This window comes from Bison bison, unplaced genomic scaffold, assembly GCF_000754665.1.
Source record: "Bison bison bison isolate TAMUID 2011002044 unplaced genomic scaffold, Bison_UMD1.0 scf7180017864472, whole genome shotgun sequence".
NCBI lineage: Eukaryota > Metazoa > Chordata > Mammalia > Artiodactyla > Bovidae > Bison > Bison bison.
In genome coordinates, this window is record NW_011495033.1 from 9,747,693 (window position 1) to 9,758,180 (window position 10,488).

The 10,488-nt window shown below is 45.6% G+C and overlaps 1 protein-coding gene across 1 annotated transcript; it reads left to right on the plus strand.

The window, feature by feature from the left end:
• Window positions 1–5,662: 5,662 nt before the first annotated feature.
• On the plus strand, window positions 5,663–7,542 carry LOC105004030 (WAP four-disulfide core domain protein 18-like). Its single transcript, XM_010861522.1, has 3 exons — window positions 5,663–5,759; window positions 6,317–6,465; window positions 7,298–7,542. Exons 1-3 carry the CDS (start codon window positions 5,675–5,677, stop codon window positions 7,343–7,345), a joined length of 282 nt encoding a protein of 93 aa, XP_010859824.1. The 5' UTR covers window positions 5,663–5,674; the 3' UTR covers window positions 7,346–7,542.
• Window positions 7,543–10,488: the final 2,946 nt, after the last annotated feature.

The window sequence follows — 10,488 nt, forward strand, 5'->3', positions numbered from 1 at the left end:
CCAGCAGTCTTCTTGGAAAGGCTGGCAGCCTTCCTGGGTTGTTCCTTCGCCCTGCCAACTCTATCTACAGTCCACCCTCTTCCCATGCAGGGATGAGACCCTATTGAGGCTATTCTCAGATGTCTCACTTTTCAGCTCACATCTTTCCTTTATCCTCTCACTAGTGTACATCTTATTTTTGTCTCCCAATATGTGGGAGGAAAGCTAGCTCTTAAATCATGAATTTAAAAAACATTTATGTTATCAACCCTATGTCTGGTTTCTTTCAGGGCTTGGCCTTATTCCCATCCTCCCACCTCCACCCAAATCCTATTCTCCCACCCAAGCCCAGATCTTGAAATAGGAAACCTGTGCTTTCAGAACTAGTGAGTCTGAAGGAAAATCGCCTGAGGAATTCAGCTGACTTGCTTCTCTAAGCTGTGTCCACCCTCCCCGAAAGGCCAGGGAGTCTAGTTTATAATTGACTGCTTGCAAGACAGAGAAATGGGTGTGAGAATAAGGAAGTAGAGGAGGGTGGGAAGGCACCTTGCAAATTCCCCCAAATATGGTCTGTTCCACACTTAAAGTTATCCAGAAAGGCAGCAGGCCCACAGGTGTTGAGAAGATGTTTTTGGCCAGATCTGTGCCATCTGACTTTTTAAATTTCATCATCTCTGACTTAACAAGGTCTCGTGCTCTGTTACACAATGCCTTGGTGTTCTTTCTTCTTTCTTGGCTCTTCATGAAACAGGATAAAGATGACAAAGATATAACATGAACAAGATCTGGGGCTGGGGGGCTGAGTGTGCAGTTGGGTGTTTAAAGGATTTGGCAGCATTGGGAAATGACTCTCTGGAATATGAAATTGCAGGAAAAATAGAATTTCAGGAAATTCAGGAGACTGAACAAAGAAGCTGCTGCAGTCTCAAGGTCTCTCGTGTCATCCTGAAAAAAAAACAAAAATGAAACACAACTTTGATAGCTTCAAGTACAACAGGTAGATTTGTTGCCGGAAAGGCAGACCCCTTTCAGGGCCTGACATTGGGCTCTTGTCTAACACTCAGAAATGAACCACCTAAGGAGACACCTGCTGACAAAGTGAGAGATTTTTTTGGGCAGAGAGCAGCAGGGTAAGGGACCCAGGAGAATTTCTCTGCCACATGGCTCGAAGTCTCAGGTTTTATGGTAATTGCGTTAATTTCTGGGTTGTCGCTGGCCAATCACTCTGACTCAAGGTCCTTAGTGGCACGCATATCACTCAGCCAAGAAGATTCCAGTGAGAAGGATTCTGGGAAGTTGGCAGGACATTTGGACTGACATCTCCTCCCTTCCTTTACTGTTCTTAAATGTTTCTGTTTGGTGGTAACTTGTTAGTTCCACATTCCTCATCAAGATCTGTTTAAAATGACTCACGCAGAATGGATACAAGTATATGACTGGCTGAGTCCCTTTGCTGTTCACCTGAAACTATCACAGCACTGTTAATCGGCTATAGCCCAATACAAAATAAAAAGTTAAAAAAAAAAACCCACTTATGTAAGTGGTTACTGTAGTGCCTGGCCAGGGCAGTGGTTTTGGTCAGTGGTTCCCCAAACATGTTTTACAGACTGAGAGTAAGTGAACCAAAACTTGCGTGGCTCCCTTGCATGTAGTAAAGCGAATCTACAGACACCAGGTTACAGGGAAGGGAAAGTGCAGTGTTTAATGTGAGGCGCCATACAAGGACAGAACAACAAGTGCTCAAAAAGTCTGAACTCCCCGATGGGTATCAGCAAAGCCTTTTAAAAGGCAAGGTGAGGAGGGGAGTCCCAGGGGTGGAGTTGTGAGCAGCTCGTGCACAATTCATTGGTCAATGGTGAGGGTGTTTCAGAGGTTAATAACAACCCTGAGGCTCCCATAGGCCTGGGGACTATGTGCTCACGGTCATTAAGTGGCTAATTTTTTCCCATTGGTGGTGATTTTAGCATGTGTAAAGCAACTCAGTAAATGTGCGTCAGATACTATTATCTGTGTACTTTGAAGAGGAGATGGGGCTTCCCAGGTGGCGCAGTGGTAAAGAATCTGCCTGCCAATGCAGGAGACACAGGTTTGATCCCTGGGTTGGAGAGATCCCCAGGAGAAGGAAATAGCAACCTTACTCCAGTATTCTTGCCTGGGAAATCCCATGGACAGAGGAGCCTGGTGGCTACAGTCCATGGTGTCGCAAAGAGTCGGACGTGACTAAGCACTCACTTACTTGGAGAGGAGCTAAAGCAGAGGATATGGGGGAAGGGTTTGTCTAGGGAAGCCCCCACGGGGTCCTGGCTCAGACACAGGAGGACATCTAGGAATTCCCAAGGTTTCCACTCAGTCTTCTCCTTTAATTGTTCATTTGTGTCTTATAAAGGCTGCAGACACCTGGTCTTTTCAAATGACAATATGTCATGAGAACTTAGCAAATCCCCAAATTTGTGACTGTCACTTGAGTCCTAGAAATCCACTTTTTATAGGAACATCATTTTGTTTTGTTTTCCACAAAGAAATCAAGATTTTAATCAGGTAGGTAAAATGCTCCTCGTTTTCAGGTTCATGAACAGCATCTGGGGAGGTTTTCTGGACCCCACCCTTGGAGATTCCACAGCAGTGAGTCTGGGGTGGGTTTGAAGTGTTCACAAGGCATCATTTCTTTGAGTTTCATTTCTTCATCTGGGACATGGAGATATTGGTGGAAGCAACCCCACAGGCTTGTGAGCCTTCATTGAGATGATGGGTATAAAGTATAAACTCAGGACCTACCAGACAATCATGTGCTTAACAAAGATCAAGTATTGTTATAATTCTTGGAGAAAGTCCCTCCTTCATAACCTTGCAACACCTGTTATTACGATGAGTAGTCAACAAGACATTATAGACCATGATTATCCTTTGCTTCATACTGGGAACTTGACGTGCTAGAGTAGCAAGCAAATTATATTGTGTTATATAATTTCTGCCAATTAAGTTCTTTTACTGGAGTGAGAATTCTTTGCCTCATATTCCCAATTTGGATATATCCCAAGGGGAGTAAAGGACTACACAGCTTGAGATAGTCCATTAAAAATTTAAGGGAGGAGGGATAAATTAGGAGTTTGAGAATTACTATTATATAGAAAATAGATAACAAAGACCTACTGTATAGCACAGGGAACTATGTTCCATATCTTGTAATAACCTATAATGGAAAAGCATTTGAGAAGAACAGATATGTATGTATATGTATAATGGCTTGCCTGATGGCTTAGTGGTAAAGAACCCACCTGCAAATGCAGAAGGCCCAGGTTCAATCCCTGGGTCAGGAAGATACCTGGATAAAGAAATGGCAACCCACTCCTGTAGTCTTTCTTGGGAAATCCCAAGGACAGAGAAGCAGGAGGCTACAATCCATGGGGTCACAAAGAGTTGGACTGTACCTAGAGACTAAAACAACAGCAATGTATAACTGAATCACGTTGCCGTGATTCAGCAAATTAATGCAACATTATAAATCACCTGTACTTAAGCCTTCCCTGATAGCTCAGTTGGTAAAGAATCCACCTGCAATGCAGGAGACCCCAGTTCAATTCCGGGATAGGGAAGATCCGCTGGAGAAGGGATAGGCTCAGATCAGATCAGATCAGATCAGTTGCCCAGTCCTGTCCGACTCTTTGCGACCCCATGAATTGCAGCACGCCAGGCCTCCCTGTCCATCACCAACTCCCGGAGTTCACTCAGACTCACGTCCATCGAGTCAGTGATGCCATCCAGCCATCTCATCCTCTGTTGTCCCCTTCTCCTCCTGCCCCCAATCCCTCCCAGCATCAGAGACTTTTCCAATGAGTCAACTCTTCACATGAGGTGGCCAAAGTACTGGAGTTTCAGCTTTAGCATCATTCCTTCCAAAGAAATCCCAGGGCTGATCTCCTTCAGAATGGACTGGTTGGATCTCCTTGCAGTCCAAGGGACTCTCAAGAGTCTTCTCCAACACCACAGTTCAAAAGCATCAATTCTTCAGCACTCAGCTTTCTTCACAGTCCAACTCTCACATCCATACATGACCATAGGAAAAACCCCAAACCTGCTAAATGTCTTAACAATTAAAGTCTGGCCAAATAAATTATAAACCATTCATAAAATGGAATTTTAGATAGTAGCTATTATTTTTTTTTAAAAGAGAAGATACTAACCTGGAAAGCTCTCCAAGACATCACATTAACTGAATAAAGCAAAATAATGCATATAACTTCATTTCTACAAAAAAAATTATGTGTTTATATACACACGTAAATATATGCAAAAACATAGGAAAAGAGCTTTGAAAAATACAAAGCAAACTGGTAATATTGATTGCTTCCTGGAAGGTTACTCGGGATATATCTGTATTGTTGGAATTATTTACCACAATCGTGTGTTGTGTGAAAATGAACTTTGACAGATGATGTTAACTCAGGGATAGTCATCGTATCTCAGTCACTTTTGGGGAGATATTCTCGGCAAGCCCTCTCCTTGCCAACAGTGCTGCTCCAGAGAATGCTCCTGCAAGCTCTTTGGAGCTGTCCAGCCCTGGCCCCACGATTGAGGCCACAATACGTAGCAGCCTGGGGTCCAGCCAGCCATCATGGGTTTGGATCTGGGCTTGCCCTTTGCTTTGGTCTGTGCTGCGTGGCACCATTGATCTCCACCCTGGACTGAGCTCTCTCTCTAGGGACCCTGGTCCCTCCTTCAGACTAAGGAGTCATTCTTAGCATTCAAAAATGCTTTTGCCCTTTGAGTCTGCAGAGATTCTGAGATGCTAATGTGAGCTCACCGCCTGACATGGACAGGCTGAGCCCCCTCTTGGCTGACTTCGCCTTTCTCTGCCCAGGCCTCACCCACAGGAGGTCTTAAGGTGCTTGTCTGACCTCTGACCACCAAGGACAAAGCAGACTTTCTCTTCACTCCCACTGTCATTGGGGGTGTATCTGCACGCACCTTTCTCAGAGATTTCGTAATTGAGATGGGAAAGTGGGCTAGGCTCCTTACACAAGCCCCTGAGGACCCTTTTGTGTCTTTCTCCTGTAGTTCTGCTCATGTAGGGCACCCACACAACCTTCTCTCCAGAAACTTCTTGGTATGAAGCAGGGTAGCCTCAGAGACCACCAGACACCAAGATCGACCATGCCTCTCCACTCTCAAGGCCCCTGCCCAGCTCGTGGTCTTGAACATCCATCCCCTTAGATGAGTGACTTTTTCACGCTCACTGTGGTTCCACCCTCAGCCATGGGGGCAGCTCCAAAGCACACGTTCACCATCCTTGTGTAACTGGAGCAGCAGGAGACCCCAGATGGGCCCTTACAAACAACACCTAGCTTAAGCTCTTACTCTGATAATATAATGTACAAGGAGAAAATTCTTTTATTTGGCTATGGTTCCTAGAGGCACGGGGGAAATCAGGGCTAAGAAGTAATGGAGCAATGAATGAAGAGCTTAAACATGTTCCCGAGCTTTCCAGTTTAATATTCGCCTCTCCTAGAACCCATTACCTAGCCTGAGAAACCAGTTGTGAAATAGAACAAGGAAATTAGAACAAGGACACTCCCTTGAGAGCTTACATTTTAATACTCTTCCTGCTCTACTGCTTCCCACCCCACCCTCCTTTCTGGTGACAGTGAGAGTATAAATTATAGCTGAGCTCTGCCCCTTCACCACACCAGAAGCCAACATGAAGACAGGCACTATCTTTGTTCTGCTGGCTTTCATCATCATGGGGCTGGAGGTGACCTGGGCTCAGAAGTCTCCTGTCAAAGGTGAGGGTGCTGAGGGGACCCCAGCTGACCGCAGAGAAGGCTCAGAGCCCAGTGCTAAATGTGGGAATGGTTTGGCCTGGAAGCAACCACATCCCCTCATGCATTTCCCTTGATCTAAATGAGAGTTCACCCTGCGTTTCCCATTGTCCTTATCAGATTGGGTTGGGTCTGATTGGAAGTCAAGTGTAGTGTTCTCTCTATTAGGACTTTGCCCAGATGTGGGACTCCACAGGGAGCTATGGGACAAGCACATGTGGACTCACACACATGAACGGGGAGCTGGAGACCTCTGTGAGCAGAGACTTCTCTAAGATCTTCTTATAATCGGGAAAAAGAGGCTTATGACTGGGAAGGTTTCTTGTCCTCTGAGACCGTGCAGACTTTGGAGCAGGGAGAACTTTCTGCTAAGGCCAGACTGTGGGCTGAAGACTGAGAGTGGAGAAGTCAAGGCTGAGGGAGGAGTCTTGCCAGCGATGAGGGCTTCAGGGCTCCAGCAGCCGTTCTCAAGCCTGTCTTGGTGACTATTCCAGACTGCACAAAACCATCCTGTGTTTCAGGACGACAGAGACCTGGATTCTGCCCAGAGGTGCCCAGAGGTATTTTGGGAGCTTGTGTTGAAATGTGCTCCGGTGATGATTCCTGTCCCAGGGGAATGAAATGCTGCAGCCATGGGTGTGGTCATTCCTGCACAACTCCTGTCTTCCGAGTGAGTACAAATCAACCATGCACTGGCCAAGGATGCACATGACTCCCCAGGGCACTTTGCTGGTGAAGAGGGCTGCTCACATGTCCGCTGCATGTGAGAGTCTGGAAGATTCTGGGAGAAAGGGGCTAGAAATATGGCAAAAGGACAGCTGGTTGCACTATCTGAGGTCTTCTCTTAGAAGAGGAGCCCTATCCCAAGACAGCCCTGATGGGTTCAGTTGAGAAAAGTAGCCGTGACCCTAGAAGCACAGGTCACTCTTTACCAGGAGTTTCTCACTTTCCTTCTCCTCCCTCACCAAAGGGGCTTAATGCTTCCTGGAAAATAGGTCATCCTGGGAGGAGGAAGAAAGGGAAAGGGAACCCCAAGTATCTCCTGTGTTGGGTACACATTGTGCTGGAATTGAAGTAAAAAGACAAGAACAACATGGGTCAGGAGACAGATCTCGATAAATAATTGCAACCTAGTGTGAGAAGTGCCCCAAAGAGAGTTCGCCTGAGATCTGTGGGATCAAAGAGAGGAGTTATTGACTTTGCCTGGGAGGAGAGAGATTGGGAAAGTTGTCAGAGAGTAGAGAACATCAAGGGAGAGCATAAAGGATGCATGAAGTCAGCAGGAGGAAGGCAGGGCAGCTGAGAGAGTGGGAGGAGTGTCGACCTGCCCCAGTAAGAGAAGAGAAAGCGATGGTGGTAGGAAGGGATTGTAATATCTCAGAGGGTGGTGGAGGGAAATCCATACCAGAGCCCAGAGAGGAATGGGCTTCCTGCTGAAGAGTTTGGTAAACTGCTGGATGCTTCTAAGCACAATTAATGTCATGATCAAATTTGTATTTTAGAAAGGTGGCTCTGGTGGCCATGGGAAAGTTGGACAGAAGGTTTATTGAGCATGCCTGGAGACCAGCCCCAGAAGATTTCTCACGAATCAATGAATTTGATGCTTGTCATAACTACAAGATTTTCACATCCATTCCAGACTCTTTTCTATGCCTGGAATTGTAGCCCTGGAAGATGAAGATCTAAAATGGTGGGATGTCTGCTTTCTAAAGAGCCTGTGTGGAAAATAAACTAAATTTGTGGCATAGTTTGGGCTGTGTCCTTCTTTCCATGTAGGCATTCTGGTGGCCCCTCTGTGGCTTAACAGGACCACATGTGTATACATGCGCCCATGAATACAGGACACTCAGGATACAAATAGACCAGAGGCAAGTCCCCCTCCCGCCACCCCCCACCTAATTTCAGTCCCCTCCCACTTAGTTTCATTCCTCCAGAGGAGCCTGGTGAGCCACAGTCCACAGGGTTGCAGTGAGTTAGTCACGACTGAGCAACAAACACTTTCACTTTTATCTGTATGTACCTGGACAAGGTAGAAGGTCTGAGAATGTTTTTTCAAGTGCTCTGTGAATGATTTTGGTCGAGCATAAAAAATAAATAACTATGACTATGGAGCACATAGCAGGCCTGTTACAGCAGACTTCATTAAGACAAGACTTGGAAGGGACAGTGTGGGTATACCCTATTCTAAGGCAAGGCGCCAACATCTATCGGGACTTGATGCCTAATTCTAGGAGAGGGAACCTGATCCTTGGCATGTGGAACTTGGGCTGGCATGCGTTGGGAAATGCCAGCTCTTGTCTTGGAGTGATTTGGAGTCAGGATACAGTTATGAGAAAGGCTTTGTGGATGGAGCTTTGGATTCAGATTTTCCCTGAGGAAGAGGATAAAACTTGGTCTCCCAAAGATTCTGGCAAAAATGATAGTCTGGACGGTCTGCTTGTGAGCTTTCTCTCTTCCAGCTCTCTGTTCACTTCTTCCTACTGAATCCCCCTACTTTGCCTGCTCTTCCATATCTGTATGTCCTTGTCACCAACACTGCTCTTGCTTCTCATATAGCACATCGTAGAATCCCAATGCCCCATGGCCTCAGCAGTCTGTGCACCGGAATGAGGGGATATTAGCCCTGAAATCATCTTTCAGTGATGGAATGGCTGGCCATTCCCATTTCAAAGGATTCCATGCCCCTGTCTCCCTTGGTCATTCAGGGAAGTTCATGACCATACCACTAAAATGTTCTCAAACATTTATCTGCCATACTGAATGACCTTCCACTGCAAAGATATTTGAGGATGGCATCCTATAACTTCCTCTTAGGTTTCTCCCTTCCAGGTAGTCCAGATGTCCCTAGAAAGTTTTTTACTTTTTAGTAAACTTCTCATTTTTCTCACCAGCATTTATTTTTTCTTTTTTGGCAGGGGCTGGGGGTGTGTGCTCTGCAGCATGTGAGATCTTAGTTCCCCTACTACGGATTGAGCTTGTTCCTCCTGCACTGCAGGCACGAAGTCTTAACCATGGGACCACAAGGAAAGTCCCTCACCTGCATTTAAACTGCCTTTATATTTAAGAGAAACCCTCTGTTTCTCCCTCTGGAGATTGGCAAGGCCCAGATACATCCTTCCTACTCCCTGAAAAATAGGGCTTGGAATTGTATTGCTTCTCTCTGATGATGTGGATCTACAGGGAATGGCACTGTGACTTAGGGATCAGTTCAGTTCAGTTCAGCTGCTCAGTCGTGTCTGACTCTTTGTGACCCCATGAATCACAGCACACCAGGGCTCCCTGTCCATCACCAACTCCCGGAGTTCACTCAAACTCATGTTCACTGAGTTGGTGATGCCATCCAGCCATCTCATCCTCTGTCGTTCCCTTCTCTTCCTGCCCCCAATGCCTCCCAGCATCAGAGTCTTTTCCAATGAGTCAACTCTTCACATGAGGTGGCCAAAGTACTGGAGTTTCAGCTTTAGCATCAGTCTTTCCAATGAACACCTAGGACTGATCTCCTTTAGAATGGACTGGTTGGATCTCCTTGCAGTCCAAGGGACTCTCAAGAGTCTTCTCCAACACCACAGTTCAGAAGCATCAATTCTTCGGTGCTCAGCTTTCTTCACAGTCCAACTCTCACATCCATACATGACCACTGGAAAAACCATAGCCTTGACTAGATGGACCTTTGTTGGCAAAGTAATGTCTCTGCTTTTCGATATGCTATCTAGGTTGGTCATAACTTTCCTTCCAAGGAGTAAGCGTCTTTTAATTTCATGGCTGCAGTCACCATCTGCAGTGATTTTGGAGCCCAAAAAAATAAAGTCTGACACTGTTTCCACTGTTTCCCCATCTATTTCCCATGAAATGATAGCACCAGATGCCATGATCTTCATTTTCTGAATGTTGAGCTTTAAGCCAACTTTTTCACTCTTCACTTTCACTTTCATCAAGAGGCTTTTTAGTTCCTCTTCACTTTCTGCCATTAGGGTGGTGTCATCTGCATATCTGAGGTTATTGATATTTCTCCTGTCCATCTTGATTCCAGCTTGTGCTTCTTCCAGTCCAGTGTTTCTCATGATGTACTCTGCATATAAGTTAAATAAGCAGGGTGACAATATACAGCCTTGATATACTCCTTTTCATATTTGGAACCAGTCTGTTGTTCCATGTCCAGTTCTAACTGTTGTTTCCTGACCTGCATATAGGTTTCTTAAGAGGCAGTTCAGGTGGTCTGGTGTTCCCATCTCTTTCAGAATTTTCCACAGTTGATTGTGATCCACACAGTCAAAGGCTTTGGCATAGTCAATAAAGCAGAAATAGATGTTTTTCTGGAACTCTCTTGCTTTTTTGATGATCCAGCAGATGTTGACAATTTGATCTCTGGTTCCCCTGCCTTTTCTAAATCCAGCTTGAACATCTGGAAGTTCACAGTTCACGTATTGCTGAAGCCTGGCTTGGAGAATTTTGAGCATTACTTTACTAGCGTGTGAGATGAGTGCAATTGTGTGGTAGTTTGAACATTCCTTAGCATTGCCTTTCTTTAGGATTGGAATGAAAACTGACCTTTTCCAGTCCTGTGGCCACTGCTGAGTTTTCCAAATTTGCTGGCATATTGAGTGCAGCACTTTCACAGCATCATCTTTCAGGATTTGAAAGAGCTCAACTGGAATTCCATCACCTCCACTAGCTTTGTTTGTAGTGATGCTTT